Source organism: Colletotrichum navitas, assembly GCF_030913465.1.
Source record: "Colletotrichum navitas strain CBS 125086 chromosome Unknown LY79scaffold_2, whole genome shotgun sequence".
Taxonomy (NCBI): domain Eukaryota; kingdom Fungi; phylum Ascomycota; class Sordariomycetes; order Glomerellales; family Glomerellaceae; genus Colletotrichum; species Colletotrichum navitas.
In genome coordinates, this window is record NW_026850548.1 from 1,262,853 (window position 1) to 1,277,538 (window position 14,686).

Genomic DNA, 14,686 nt, shown 5'->3' on the forward strand with positions numbered 1-14,686 from the left:
GCAAGTTGCAAGCATGTCTAAACTCATTCAGTGTCCAGCCGTTATAGGCAGGCGGGCAGCCTCTCCCCCCCCCCCCTGCGGAACATCGATCCCAGAAGCCAATCCCCTTTCCCATCCACCCTACGTCTGCCACATGTGCTCGCTGAGGCCGAGCATCTTGTCCGCCATCTGCCTCTTGGCGGCGCTCGCGATCCCGCGCTCCGGGTTCGCGATCTGTTCACTGAAGCACAGCTCCAGCAAGGTGCGCAGCTCCTCGTAATTGAACGTGTCAGACCGGTCGGCGTGCTCGTCCTTGTCCTTGTCTTCGCGGGCCTTGTCGACGATAGCGTCGGGTCCCTTATCGAAGAGGGCAAAGTAGTTTGCCGCGCGCGCGAGGTCGACGCCCTCCTCCACGTTCTTGAGGTTCTGCTGCAGTACAAGGATGTTGAGCTGCATGCGGCCGCAGCCCTTTGCGTTCATGGGCGAAACGAAGGCCGCGTTGGTGACGAGGTAGGCGTTGATCAGCAGGCCCAGGCCGGTGCGAATGAAGGCCGTCTCCTTGGCACGGAGGTACCGCGCTATAGTCTCGTCGTAGAGGACGAGATCCGAGTTGAGGGTCAGTATCTGCGGGTCCGGCTCGGTGACTTCCTGATCGAGGAGGTACGGGGCCGTGTCTGTGGAGAGGGCGGTGCGGAGGGAGTAGATGATCTCGCAGCGGATCTCCATATGGAGGGTTAGGAGGGCGGTGGCCGCGAGCTCTTCGAAGGAGGTGACGATGCCGTCGAAAGCCCTGTTGGCGCGGTTAGCATCAAGATGTAAGAATAGGTTAGGTAGGGAAAAGTACTGGACAGTCTCCTGCGTCATAGGGAGATACACAGGTCCATCTTCACTAGTGGCTTTGTTAGGGTCGTTCATGAGCGTCCACCTCTTGTTCGACCCCCGGTTCAGCTGTGGCCTTGAGGAGTCCGCTTCATTGCGGGTTATGTGACGGAGGCTTGCAATCTTGACCGCGAGCCACTTCATGCTGGTATACAAGAGACAAAGAGACGAGATGGTGTCTTTATCCTGGATGATGTCGGCCATCTCCATGCGCTTCTCATTTGTCTGGACAATGAGCAGACCGACTTCTTTCTCCAAAAGCTCGCGGTCCAGGGGTTCGGAGGTCCACAGCTGCTTTATGGTCTCTTGGACATCGCCCTCTTCCAAAGTCATTGCCGCTGACATGCGCAGCTTCGTGGGCTCGCCCGCCTGCGCCTGGGTCTTGCTCACTAGTGACTTGTACCACCCGAAGCAGCGGTCGTAGTATCTCATCATCTGGGTGATGATGAGCGTGCTCAGGGCCTGGTCGTGGGGGATAGTGCCAAGCATGCGGCAAAAAGCAGTGACAATAGCAAAGAAGGCGGTTGTGCCCTTGAAGACGGGGCGCTTGGCAACCTGTGCCCATTCCTGGTCTTGCAAGAATGTGTCAGCTTCGCCAAAGATGGTGTCGCTCAGCTTGCCCAGAGTCTCGTCCAGCTGAGGCTGGAACACATTGACCAGGAAGTTATCCAAGAAAGATGTCAATGTGCTAGTGGCGAGGTCCGAGCCTGGAGGCACAATCATCTTCAACCGCTGGAGGAAGACGAGCGTAGGCGGGAGAAGCAAGCTCATGTTGAAGACACTGGGCTCGACGATCGATCTGTATGTGCCGGTCGTCTGCTTGTTCTCCCAACCCGCCAAACCTCCCCTCTTGGTGTTGCTAATATCAAGCGTCGGCCGCTTCTTGTCAGCGCCAGACTTGCGAGACGTATCCGTCAGACCAGGAACAGCAGCCCGAATGATGCTCTCCAAGGCTTCGTACTCAGTAGTCATGTCCACAGCCTTCGGATCGCCCTCGGCAAACCTGAAAAGATGTTCCCGAACAGCGTCCTTCTTACCATTGTTCGCACCCAGTGTCGGTGATGTGCTGAACTGGTACACATCGGCGTCCGTTGTGACATAGTTGTGCAGGAGGGAGCGGATCTCGTTTTGATAGAGGTTCCACAGCTCCTTGAAGCTTCCCAGCAACGCGCTGTTGTTTCCAGCACCCTCTCGCCGGATGAGCGCCTTGATCGACTCGTGGAATACGCGGTGTCCCTCAGCAATTGCTTCAAATTTGCCAAACAACGTCCACAGCAGGTCGTAGATAACATCCGCCCTCATTTGCGTCTCCCGGTTACCATAGATGTGTAGTCCTTGGGCGTTAGCCGAGCCGCCGCGCAATGAGCTAGGGTGTCGTTGGTCGACCTCCCTAAGCGTCTCGTTGACAATGGTAAACAGCTCGACAGGCAGTCTCTGCTTGAGAGTGTCGACAGCCATCTCCAATCTGCCCAGTTTGTTCAGAGACTCCACCAGCAGAGCGATGTAGGAGAATGTGTCGGCCTCTGGGTTCTTGGCCGGATCCTCAGCCACTGTCCCTTCGAAGTCCATGGCATCCAGTGCTTGATGGAAGGGGGTAATGGTGATTGATTCGTAGTTGCCCTCTTTGAATGCGCCTTGGGTCTTGGCCAGGTTCTGCCACCGCTCCTGGCAGTACGGCGACTTGAGATATAGGTGTTCGTGAAGTTCCTCGACGAGAATATCCATGAGAGCCGTGTCTTGATTGGCGAGATAGCTCCGCAGGTCGATCAATGCGCCGATCTCATCTAACTCTGGTTTCCTCAGTTTGCGCAGCGCATTCTGCAACACCTCAACTGCACTCAGAAACCGCTTCTCAGATATGCGTGCTTCCAGCTGGTCCGGCACTATGCGCAGCTCTTCCAGCTCATTCAGGGATGTAAGAAGCTCATCGTAAGCCTGTGATGTGGCCGAGAGCTTTTTGAGTTCGGGATCCGACGTGCAAAGGCTCACTTTAGAGGCCAACAGGGAGTCCTTGAGCGCTCGCACTCGCTTCTGCGACGCCTGTATGCTGCCCTGGATCTTGTGGAAGGTTCCGATAGAACTGTTGAAGCCCTGATGGTGCTCATGAACGATACCCTTGAGAGAGCTCTGCAAGAAGTCGTGAGTCTGTCGGAATTTGTCATACTCGTGGGCGCGGCCGACGGAGCTGGTGTCTAGGAGCTGTAGGGCAAGCTGAACGGGGACGCAGTCGGTTTGGCACATAGACGGCCACTCCAGTTTGATATGCTCGAGAACCTGGACGATCTGCCGTTCGGCGCTCGTCTCCTGGGCACGCTCCCGGGCGCGGACGGGCGGCGGTCCGCCACTTCGAAGAGAAGATGGTGATCGGGCATTCGTGTTCGGCGGGGGGGGCCCTACAGCGTACCGGTCGCCTCTGTCACCTCGGTCGCTTCTGTCGCCTCTGTCACCTCTGTCGCCTCTGTCGCCTCTGTCGTTGCCGTTGTAGCCATTGCCGTACGGGTCATAGTCTTCTTCCCACCTGCCAAAGTTGCCGTAGCCGTTACCATTGCGGTGGCCACTACCACCGCTGCCGGCGTACCGGTTCGACATGGTGGAAGTGCGGGTGTATGTAGCGGTTTAAACGGTTGGGAGGGAGGGGAATCGCATCGCGGATCGGGGTATCGCAGGATCGGTGGGCTCGGAGGTGATTATCAGGGGTGGAAGGAATCCGAATGAGCAGCGGCTTGCTACTCCACAGATTCCGTGTCGTTGATGCTGTCGCAGTCGTGGTTGGATCGAAGTGAAGCTCTCGATAGGTCAAGGCCCAAGTCGGATTTGAGGTTGGAGGTTGAGGGTCGAATTGGGCACCGTGCTTCGTCAAGGTGCTGGCATCCCATCCCGCCGTAGTTGCTTTGCTAGGGGTTCGGACGGCTCTAGGCTCTAGCTTAACCATCCGCATGCACGTTTCAGCGATGTTCGGATCTGGTCTGGGGCTTTTAGTGGCTCGCTTTAGCGGCCAAAGTTAGTGCCCCACCGCCCCAGGACGGCCCCATGCAATGCAACTCACCCACCCTGCCGACCTCTCGCGCCGCAGACGCTCCTCTCGCAACTTCCGACGCCGATGCTGAGACCGGAGCTATCGACCGAGTCCGTACTCCATCCCGACTCCCTGACCATGAGAGCGCGTCTGAAGGAAAGTCTTGCTTAATTTTCTTATCATCTGAAGTAGTATATTGCTGCACAGTATCTATTGCTATGCCGGATCATTTCTCCATCCAGCCCATTGGGCGGTTCTATGCTGCAAGCCAGCCAGTCAAACGACCAAAGGTATGCACGTTTTTGTTCTTTCTTCACGTCTTATTCGCATTGGGTTACACTTTCACCCGAATTCATTTGAGCGCTTTGACTAACGGGTTCCAGGAATTTGCTTGCTTCTCATACGACGAGAACCATGATTTTCATCTGGACGACTCGTCACTGAGATACTATTATACGCCAGCCCTCGGCACCGACCTGTCCAAAGGCTACGACACCTTCATCAAGCATGACGACTCAAAGCCTGAACACCTAGAAGCACTTCTCAAAACCATCAAAGCCCATGAGGAAGAGACGGGGCAAAAGATTGACGCGCAGATTGTGACATGGCGTGGCATGATGACCAAGGTAGGAGTCTTCAGCTGTTACTGCGTCCCTCTAGCTAACTTTGACTCAGATCATGGCGACCCCTTTTGAAGATCGCGACGGGTTAGTATCTTATATCTCATGACAGATTTGATAATCAGGATCTGATAGAAGAGCTAGCTTCGAGATGAACGCAACGCTGTACCAAGTGCGCATGAAAACCCCTCCTAGCTTGACCGTCGATTGAGCTGACCCTACCCAGGACTGCATGTATGCTGTTGGGCAACGCCACGCCCTTGAAATGAAACTGACTTTCAGCTAGATACATTGAAGAGAACCACCAGTACAAGGTAGCGTCTCAGAAGCAACAGAACGCATCACAGCGACGAGGGCCGATACCTCCTGAAGTCATGCAGTTTTGGGGTATGAGGCAGACCTTACCCTCACGGAAAGAAGGCTTACTATGGAAACAGGTTACAAGTTTGAGACCTTGGCGACGCTCCCCGCCCCCTGGGGCGACACACCCAGAGAGTACATCGAGAGGAGAGACGAAGAGATCGTCAACAACAAAGCCCAATACTGCTCCGTAGTCCGCACAGGCATCGGGCAGACCGTCATCTGCATAGGCGGCGAAGTCGACGCCGGTGAGCATTCATTCCTCACTTCCCCCTATTCCAATTTCTACCTCCCCATCGCTCGAGAACGCTCTGACGCATCCAAGTCTGGGACTCCAAGCCCGCGAAGCCCGGCGCGCCGACGAACTGGGTCGAGCTCAAGACGAGCCTCGCCATCCGCGACGACCGCGACGTCGACAACTTCCACCGCAAGCTCATGAAGTTCTGGATACAGTCCTTCCTCCTGGGCGTTCCCAAGATCATAGTCGGCTTCCGCAACCGCCAGGGCATCCTCACGGGCGTCGAGGAGATCGAGACGGAGAAGATTCCCGACACGGTGCAGCGCCGCGGCAAGGCTTTGTGGAACGCCGACATGTGCGTTAACTTTGCCGCCGAGTTTCTCGTCTGTGAGTCCTCCCCCTCCCATCTTTCTTTGCTCTCTTCGTCCCTCCCTGGAATAGGCGCTTGAAAGGGGAATCTAATCTGCGACGAACGGGCCGTTGACAAGATGACAGGGCTGCGGCAGACCATCAACGACGACGGCGTGTGGAGGATACGCAGGCGGGCCGGGGAACCGAACATTGAGGTGTTCAAGATCGATGAGGCCGGCCACGGGGATGTCTTGACGGACGAGTTCATCAACTGGAGGATCAAGCTCTCGATGAGAAGCACAGCGCCGGAACCGGAGCCGGAGCCGGAGCCGGAGCCAGAGCTTTAGGTATCGAAACGACAATCAATCGCAGGAGGCCGGCCGGCTGGCCGTCCTTTCTCAAGGCCAATTTCACACGATGATGGGCCGGGGAAGGTATTGCGCAATCCAATCTATTGTAAACGCGATCTCAATGCTACCTACGAGGTATCTAACTAGTGCCAAAGCAAACCCGCAACGCCTAAAACCCATGAGACGCAGATAAACCCCGCACCGGCCGTGTAGATATCATCAGTCGTGAAAGCTACATAACCGGGAGCCCATCGTCGTCTTCATCAGAACAAAATAAACCCAACCCTAGGTAACTTTCGATTTACCGACTGTCAAAAGAAGGGGCGAACTCTCACCCCACCGATGCTTTTTTTTGTGTGCTGTCCAAACCAATATGCTGTGACGTGATCGTTACACTCTCATCATACAGCGTGTCCTCGTGAATAATGATGTTGTTTCGGTCTTCTGAGATGTCCCTCAGCAATCAATCATGTTGAGCCAGTCGAGGCTGCGGCTAGACTGCTGGCCATCTGACCCTCAAACCCTCGGTCCAACGACCGTAAAGCACGTCAGACAGTTGCTTGCAGTGCTCCATGCCAGGACGAGGCTGGCGCCCTGGATACTTGGCCTCCACCGCCGCCTTGTCTCTCACGGGATCTTTTTCAGCCGACTCGGGCGTGGCAATCGATCCGTTGCGCCGCCTATGGCTCTTCAGGTGCGGGTTGTTCGACGCCATCATCAACTTTGTGGGGCTTCCTGACGATGGTGTTGCCGCCGCGCTCCTGATGATGACCGTTCCCTGGGGCGTACCGTCAGACGGGGTTTTAATTGACTGTTGGGGCATGAAAGCCGCGCTCAGCTTGTTGTCCTGCGAGACAGCCGCCATCAGGTTCTGCATCAAATGATAGGCACCTTCCGGGTCCACCGAATCCAAGAGCGTAAACGCATCAGTCAGCTTTGCCAGCGCTTCCCGCCTCTGCATGCCCGACGTCTGCGCGTGGAGTTCGGCCAGAGTGGGTTCGACGGCCTTGCTGAAGAGTCGACGGCCGAGAATCGCCTCTTTGCTGCTGGGCTCAACTGCCGAGGCTCGCGGCAGTGCTTTGTTCTCATTGCCAAACGTTCCTTCAGGGGAAGTGTCCTCGTAGGCCGTGACAGAGCCGTCCGAGGGAACCCGACGGAAGAGCCGCACCGAGGAGCCAGAATTGCCGTACGACATGTCTGGCTGTAGGGGTCGTCTGGCGACGGTCGAGGGGGGTGAACCGTTCGCTTGGATCTGTGTGCCCGAAGCCTGGCGGCCCGAGGGCTGGCGACGCACAGTCGACCGGCGGACGGTTCCGGAAGCGGGAGACGAGGGGCCGAGCGGGGCGTCCTTGAGGTCGAGGCGGCGCATGGCCTCTTCTGCCGAAAAGTAGGACGGCTTGCGCGCATGACCGTTCGGTCGCTTGGGAGCCACCGACTTAACCGTGTCGAACACCCATTCATCCGAGTCGTCCTTATGCGACATGGTATGTAGCGTCTCTTGGTAAAAGATAGGGTGTGCTTTGCGGTTCTGGTTGGCATCCCACATCTGCTTGCGAGCAATGAGCTCTTGGAGGGCCTCGATCTTGCCTGCCGACCTAATGAACCGGTGGCGAAGGAGGTCCTTGGCCGAAGGCCTATGGTCGGGGTCCTTGACGAGGCACTGGGCGACAAAGTCCCTAAAGTCCTTGCTAAAGTTGTTTTCCAGGCGGGGGGGAGGGTTCTTGGGAATGTGGAAGAGAACCTTCATCGGGTGAATATGTGCCAGGGGAGGTTCGCCATTAGCCATCTCCATAGCAGTAATGCCCAAGGACCAAATATCAGCCTTGAAGCCATACCCATCCTGCTGGATAACCTCGGGCGCCATCCAGAAAGGGGTGCCGACAAAGGTGTTTCTTTGGGACTTGATGTTGGTCAACTGGGCGGCGACGCCGAAATCGGCTAGCTTGACCTTGCCTGCCTCGGACAGCAGGACGTTGGCGGCCTTGATGTCTCGGTGAATCTTGCCTTCGGCATGCAGGTATTCGAGGCCGCGAAGAAGCTCTCGGCAGATGATGGCAATGTGAACTTCGGCGAAGTTGGCAGGTTTGAGCTGAGAAATGTCAGCTAAAGAAGATCCGGCAGACCCGTTGGGCGTGGAAGCTTACCAAGTCCAGGCATGAACCGCCGCCGAGGAACTCCATGACAATCCAGAGCTTGTGGCCACGCAGAAAGCTGCCCTTGTATTGCGTGACGAAAGAACTCGCGCATGTGCTCAGGACTGCGATTTCGCCCTGAATCTCTTGAATGTCATCCTCGCTCGACTCGAGGTCGATCTGCGCGCGAGGTTATTAGACGGAGTCCTGGAGCCTCAGCACCGAGGATAGGGTCGGACTTACATGTTTGATGGCGACGGTCTCGCCGGTGGCCTTCTCAATTGCCTTGTAAACGACACCAAAGCTTCCACCTGGTTGTCATATCAGCGCTGCGGCCCGAGGAACCACGCGACAGCGGCAAGACTTACGGCCAAGCTCCTCCAGTACCTGATAATGTTCGGCTAGACCCTCGTCCGCCATCGCGGCCGATCTGGACGTCATTGAATCGGCGTGGTCGCTCAATCGAGTTACCTACGGCAGAGATGGAGTATGAGAGAGTGAGGAGCTGGCGAGGTTGGACCCGGAGTCCTAGGACGAGGGGTTTCAAGGGAAGAGTCGGCGCAGGCAGGACCGCGGGTTGTTGGGAGACAGTTTCGAAAGAAGAAATGGATATAGGAACGGGGCTGTCGTCTGTCAGTCAGGACGGCCTGGCTTGTAATATTTGGGCCGAACCAAAAAGCAAATGGGTCTAACACAATAAAGCAAGCGGGATCGACGCAACCAAGGTTGCTTGGGACAGCAGGCGGGCTTCTCGCTTGTCCGTTCGGGCGGGCGTCTGGGATCAAGCCAAGGTGCTCTCTATTTTCCTGGCCGTGGACGTTCGGTCGGTCGGTCGGTCGGGGGGCTCGATTGTTGGTGTGCTTCGTCGCAAAGCTCGGGCCCTTTGTTTACTTTCTTCCGTTTTGGTATAGCTGGGGGAGCTCCGGGGTACCGCAATTAGTACCAGGGGTTCCATGAACCAAGACGAGTCAGCCGGTCTTGCGACGGAAAAGCAAACGAAAGGAAGCCGATCAAAAGCGGCTGTTTCTGAAGCATCGTGAGGTTCGCAAACAAGAAAAGCCAACCGCAGGGGGAAAGGCCGAGAGTAGTAATAGTCTGTAGGTGTGTATGTGTGTGTGGGTGATGTTTAATGGCTGATATGCAGGAGAGCAAGAGAGAAATGCAGTGTGCGGTCACGGATTGAGACTGTTGTGTGAGTTGTTGCGTCGTTCGCATACCAGCCTAGTGCGAGCGTGACCTTGATCCGGCCTGCAATAGAGAAGAGACGCCCGTCGACGTCTCTGTCGTCTCTTTCCATCTCTTCTCTTTGGTGTTGTCCAGATTTCCTGCGACCTTATTCGCGGAGGGGGTCGTGCACTAGCCGCGTTGCCTTGCAGAATCTGGTTGCCAACGCAAGTGGACAGGAGATAATAGACGGTATGCAGGGCGTACCCCTTGAGACGACGCTGAGTTGTCACCCGCGCTAAAACAGAGTGCCTGCTTTACACTAGTGTAGTCAGAGTCGGGGGAGGAGACTACGGATACCCGCCTGCCATGCCGTTTTCTTTCAAGGCTTGCTTCACTTGACCGGGAAACAGGCATTTGCTAGCCAAGGGCACCATGATATAGTTAGTGTGCGTATCTCGGCAAGTGAGGCGCGGCACTCGGGACAGTCGAGCCTGTGTGAGTGGGCGGCATAATACTCCGTAGGCAGCGGTAATAAGACGACTTGGATCAGGCAAGCTGAAGAAAAGGTTAAGAGTGGGAATACCGACAAAACAGGACGACCACCTTGGATCGCACCCTGCAGCTGGCTCGGCATCGCAGGCGGTGACGGAGGAACACCAAGCCTTCTCCAAGGTCCCAGGGGCCACAGAGGTGCCACCCTGGGCTTAGCGTGGCGCCGAGCGGGGCCCACTAATCACCGGTGGAGATACGCCAGCCGCACAAGAAGGTCGCAACCCGTTGCGAAAAAAGCTCGAGCCTGGATTGTCCCTCATCCCCGATCGCCTTTGCCCATCCAGTGTTTGGAGACTTCCCGGAATCCCCCCGCCAACGAGCCCCTCTGTTTGTTGGTTGCCCCGGGTCCGCGACCCCGGCCGCCACTGACATTCACCGCATCCCTTTCTTGGAAGTCGTGTCCGGCAAGTCGCCATTCCACAAGTCTGCCATCATTATCCCGCACGCACTTGGACATCAACGCCGCGGTTTCCTGATTACCCACCCGCTCTCCAACAAGGCCATTGTCGCTGTGCACGACGCGCGAGACTTGTTTGCACTGCTCACGGCCTCGTCCAAGGGCCGGCAAGTGTAACAAAAAAAAGACCTGCTGCTCCCACAAGCTCAGAGTCAATTTCTCGCTTGCCTCTCGCTTCGCTGCGAGAGCCTGGAGTCGTCATTATCCCTAGTTGTTGCTTTCTGCCTGCGCCGACCCTCCTTTGCATGGCCACCACGTTTGCCAATCGCAACTTACATCATCGCGCCCAACAAACTTGCTGCGTCGCGAGCCGAGTGCCGGGCTTCGCCAACAACCACAAAGGCACTCAAAACCAACTGTCAACTGGTCGCGGCCGATAACACGCAACCACTGTCGCCAGCACCGTCATCACACCTTCAACCATGGTGCCCGCACCACCGTCTCTGCCCACTCGGTTTCCGTGCTGGTGCAGAGCCGTCTACTCTTGGGGAGGAGAGGTATGTTGGCATACCTTGGCCTTGGTGGAGAAGAGCGATTTCCGAATGCTGACTTGCCGTCCCACAGTCCAAGCGAGATCTCGGCTTCATCGAAGGCGACCTAATCGAATGCCTCAATGCCGGCGACGGCTCTTGGTGGACAGGCAGGTTATGGCGCGACCGAAGGACGATAGGAGTGTTTCCTTCCAACTTTGTTGAGGTTCTGCCCTCTGATTTCCGGCCCACAACCAGATCTGCCAGCCCGCTCCCCGCAGACACGCCGAGCCCGAGTACACCTCAAAAGTCAAGAACTTTCCGAAAGCCCTTCGAAGCATACTCCAAAGCGCCGCACTACACAGCAGCGAAACAGCCTGAAGTCTACCGGACGAACCCAAATCCGAGACCTAGAGGGCACTCTGGGGAATCGATTCACAGCGCGATGGCTGAGCAAAGCAGGAGAGATCGGTCACCGGCCCCAGAGGCGTATGTTTCGAGGGAGAACTCGTTCAACAGTGCTGTCTCGAATAGAATGCGAGCATACACGTCGCCAGCCCCGACCGGCTATGTATCACGAGGCAACTCATTCAACGACGGCGAGCAGCAGTACATACCGAGAGGGAGAACCCCCGTCCCAAGGGCTAGGACACCCGTTCCCGACTACGGCCACGGATCGAGAGTGAACTCATTCAACACGGAACGAGGCCCATCCCCCATCCCACCATCTCAAGGCTACAGCTCCAGAGGTGTTTCGCCGGCTCCTTCGATAAGCTATAAGCCATATCGTCCTCCCACCCGAGAAAGAGTGGACTCTCCTCCACCTCCAGCGCCACCTCCACATCGACACGTAGCAGCGTCGCGGCATAAGCAAAGCATATCCTACGATAGTCGACACGACGTTTCCCGTCAAGAGTCCAATGCCTCCCACGACAACCGCTTTCACTCGGGGAGACAAGGCTCTGGGAACTCTTTTGACAAGCGACTTGATTTTATGCGCCAAGACTCGACCGCGTCATACGAGAATCGGCACTCCACCTCGGACAGGCAAGGCTCACATCTTTCTTACCAGGCTCATCGACCGCCGCCGATACAGACATCCAGGCTGCACTCGCCGTGCCCGCCTTCCCCCTCGGCCAGTCATATGACTCCTTCACCATTGCGGGAGGCAATGGACGGCGTAATAGAGCAGCTGGACGCCCTTGGCATGCCTCGAGATCCAACTCCCGAACCGCCACTCGATCCATGGTCGCCCGAATCCTTCAACATGGTCAATGACCGTGCGAGGAGAAAGAACACTTACCAAAGACCACAGACATCCATGGGCATAGCACAGCCAGACGAAGGTTACGAGACCTGGAGCGGCGGATCTTCGCGAGACCAATCCCACCAAAACGGGCACCGAGAGGACAAGGAACAGCTACCTCAATTAAGTAACTACGTCGAACGTATGGAAAGTCGTCTCAAAAAAATGCATCAACATAGCGCAAGTATGGCTGACCTTGAGGATGAGGCACCAAAGCCGCCACCCAAAGGCCAGTTATACGAGAGACCCAAGTCTTCAATGAGTGGATCGGAGGAGAGAAAACTCAACAAACGGAAGTCAGCCTACGACATTGGCCGCAACGTGCTGAACAGGACATTTACTACCAAGACCAACTCCACCAGCGCCTCTTCAGGCAACCAGAGCTCGACGACGCAGAGCAGCGACAGGAGTTTGATGAGTGGGTCATCAGCCGGCGCCATTAGCGCTACAAGCGCGGGAAGTCTCGCTCGAAAGACTCAAAAGCGTGCCCAGAGTGCCCTGGGCATGCGCGACGTCGATATCGAGCGTCCAGAAACCCCCTTCACAGGCGTCACCTATCACAGCAGCCACGCGTCAGACGCTGCCAGGCCAAAATCTACAGTCGGCTTCCATGAGGACGCAGGACTTGGAGGCCTCGTCACTCCGAAACCCGCGAAAAGAAGCATCTTCAAGAAACTCCTCGACACGGCGAAGACTGGAGTGGCCTCCGGACGCAGTAGTATTGCGATGGGCGCCGACTCGCCCAGGTCTTCGCCTTTCGCCCGCTCCATGCCTAATGTCGCCGCCGGGGCTAACGCCAGCATCTCCAACTTGGCCGCCATGGGAAGTTCTGGCTTTGGTAGGGAAGCAGCCAGAGACATGGGTCCTGCCAACGGAGTCGACTGGGTTCAGGTTCGAAGAGATGTCAACCGGTCCAACTCTCTAAGTAAGAACGAGAGGGACGAGCGCAAAGACCGCTGTCAGATGCTCGACTACCCTGCGCTGAACCCGGTCGATGAATTGTTTGAGGGCATGGAGGGTGACGAAGGGGCTGACGGCATGCCTGTGGAGGATCCCATCGACTATCAGTCGCTGAACCTGACACAAGTTGACAAGAACTCGAGGTTTGTGAGCAGTCTTCCGGCGACGATAACAGCGCAAAGCGTCGCAACGACCTACGTCTGCCGGCCCTATCGTAGCGACGTTCAAAGACTGCGGGCCATATTCACTTGGGTGTCCGAGAAAATCCTTTGGGAAGAGGACTTTGAAGGAGTGGTTGACACCAGGAGAATTGTGCAGTCGAAGCGAGCAAGCGCCGAGGAGTACGCCGTCCTCGTGATGGAGATGTGTTCCGCTGTCGGCATCCAGTGTGAGGTCATCCACGGCTATCTCAAAACACCCGGTGAAATTCCTGAGCATAACATCATGCCTAGGGCGAACCATTGGTGGAACGCTGTTCTTGTCGACAACGAATGGCGGATGATGGACTGCTGCATGGCCAGCCCTTCCTACCCCAGAAGGCATCTTTACTCGAGCGCTAGCAGTAGCGTGGCCGACTTTTGGTGGTTCCTTGCGCGGCCGACAGAGCTCTGTTGGACGCACATTCCCGAACACCACACCCAGCAGCACATTTGCCCCCCGCAGGCCCATGAAGTCTTGCTCAACCTTCCTTGCGCTTGCCCTCCATTCTTCAAGAACATGCTTGAGATGGTTGATTACAACACGGCAGCCACCCGCATCGAAGACCTGGAGATGGTGCATATCAAGTTCAACGCCCCGCCAGACGTAGAAGTGGCTGCTGAGGTGGAGGTCCGAGCCTACACAAGAGACGCCGATGGCGATGTTTTCGAGAGCGGCGAAGTTGTGAGAAAGAGAGCACTGGCCCAAGCGGAGTGGTTCAACGGCACCAAGCGATACACGGTCAAGGCTCTGCTGCCTGGGGACGAAGGCCAAGGAGTCTTGAAGATCTACGCCGGCAAGCGTGGTCTGATGCACAGCATCAAGGACATTCCCCATCCAGTGGCTTTCGCTTTGCCAATCATCCACACGGGTGAGAATCCTCCGTATGAGTTCGTGACGCGACACCCGACGCCGCATGCACAGCGTCACGACATTTACGTTGTTCAGCCCCAGTGCCAACGGCTTGCTCTGAACAACACTTTTGTGTTTGCGATTCGACAACATCCCAGCTCTGTCGGCGGGAGTGGCTCGGCGATGACCCCGTCGTCGAATCCCGGGGGCGCAAGCCCGATACCTTTCGCCAGACCGGGCTCAGCCATGAGCATGACGGCCTCCATCGCCAGTGGGTCGAACCCCAGTACGATGGCTGGAGGTGGGAAAAAGCCCGCAAAGCTTGCAATCCAGACTCCTGGTGGCAAGATTCTCCGTCTCATGCGCAAGGAAGAGCGCCGGGGAATCAGTATTGGCAGCAGAGCAGTGGAAGACGACCTTGGTGACGGTGGTACGTGGGAGACCATCATCAAGTGTTCGGAGAAGGGTGTGTGGAGGGGACTGGTTTTGGCGGACCGCACCGCGCGATGGTGCGTCTTCGCCGAGTGGGTGTGTGTTGGATGAGCGTTGCATTCTGGAATGTCCCACTTCTTTGGTCTTTCATGCTTGGAAAGACAATGTCGAAAAAGGGGACTTAAGCGGTCATAGCAGGTCGGTTCATGGTATGCATAACTCGGCGTTTTATCTTGTATTACTTTCCTCTTTTTTTTTATTCTTCCTTTATTCTGCGGTATTTGGGACTGGATAGGGTACGGCTTGCATGCGTTCCATCATCATCAATATCATGGCTGTGGGAGTTTCTAATGTACGATACGTAATG

At 56.4% G+C, this 14,686-nt stretch overlaps 4 protein-coding genes across 4 annotated transcripts; 2 read left to right on the forward strand and 2 right to left on the reverse strand.

The window, feature by feature from the left end:
- Positions 1-120: 120 nt before the first annotated feature.
- On the reverse strand, positions 121-3,447 carry LY79DRAFT_665332 (Sec8 exocyst complex component-specific domain-containing protein; the record flags this gene model as incomplete). The annotated part of the gene is made up of 2 exons (XM_060563043.1): positions 121-769; positions 824-3,447. 2 exons carry the CDS (start codon positions 3,445-3,447, stop codon positions 121-123), a joined length of 3,273 nt encoding a protein of 1,090 aa, XP_060420295.1.
- Positions 3,448-3,949: 502 nt separating this feature from the next.
- On the forward strand, positions 3,950-5,790 carry LY79DRAFT_699531 (RAI1 like PD-XK nuclease-domain-containing protein; the record flags this gene model as incomplete). Its single annotated transcript, XM_060564894.1, has 9 exons — positions 3,950-4,164; positions 4,258-4,500; positions 4,550-4,581; positions 4,639-4,666; positions 4,721-4,728; positions 4,781-4,881; positions 4,932-5,102; positions 5,180-5,479; positions 5,588-5,790. The coding sequence occupies exons 1-9, from the start codon at positions 4,093-4,095 to the stop codon at positions 5,788-5,790; spliced, it is 1,158 nt and encodes a 385-aa protein (XP_060420296.1). The 5' UTR covers positions 3,950-4,092.
- A 496-nt stretch (positions 5,791-6,286) lies between these two features.
- On the reverse strand, positions 6,287-8,345 carry LY79DRAFT_586310 (kinase-like domain-containing protein; the record flags this gene model as incomplete). Its single annotated transcript, XM_060560619.1, has 4 exons — positions 6,287-7,882; positions 7,938-8,105; positions 8,169-8,236; positions 8,294-8,345. 4 exons carry the CDS (start codon positions 8,343-8,345, stop codon positions 6,287-6,289), a joined length of 1,884 nt encoding a protein of 627 aa, XP_060420297.1.
- A 2,178-nt stretch (positions 8,346-10,523) lies between these two features.
- LY79DRAFT_504977 (variant SH3 domain-containing protein) lies at positions 10,524-14,430 on the forward strand (the record flags this gene model as incomplete). The annotated part of the gene is made up of 2 exons (XM_060553564.1): positions 10,524-10,598; positions 10,666-14,430. The coding sequence occupies 2 exons, from the start codon at positions 10,524-10,526 to the stop codon at positions 14,428-14,430; spliced, it is 3,840 nt and encodes a 1,279-aa protein (XP_060420298.1).
- Between the last annotated feature and the right edge of the window lie 256 nt (positions 14,431-14,686).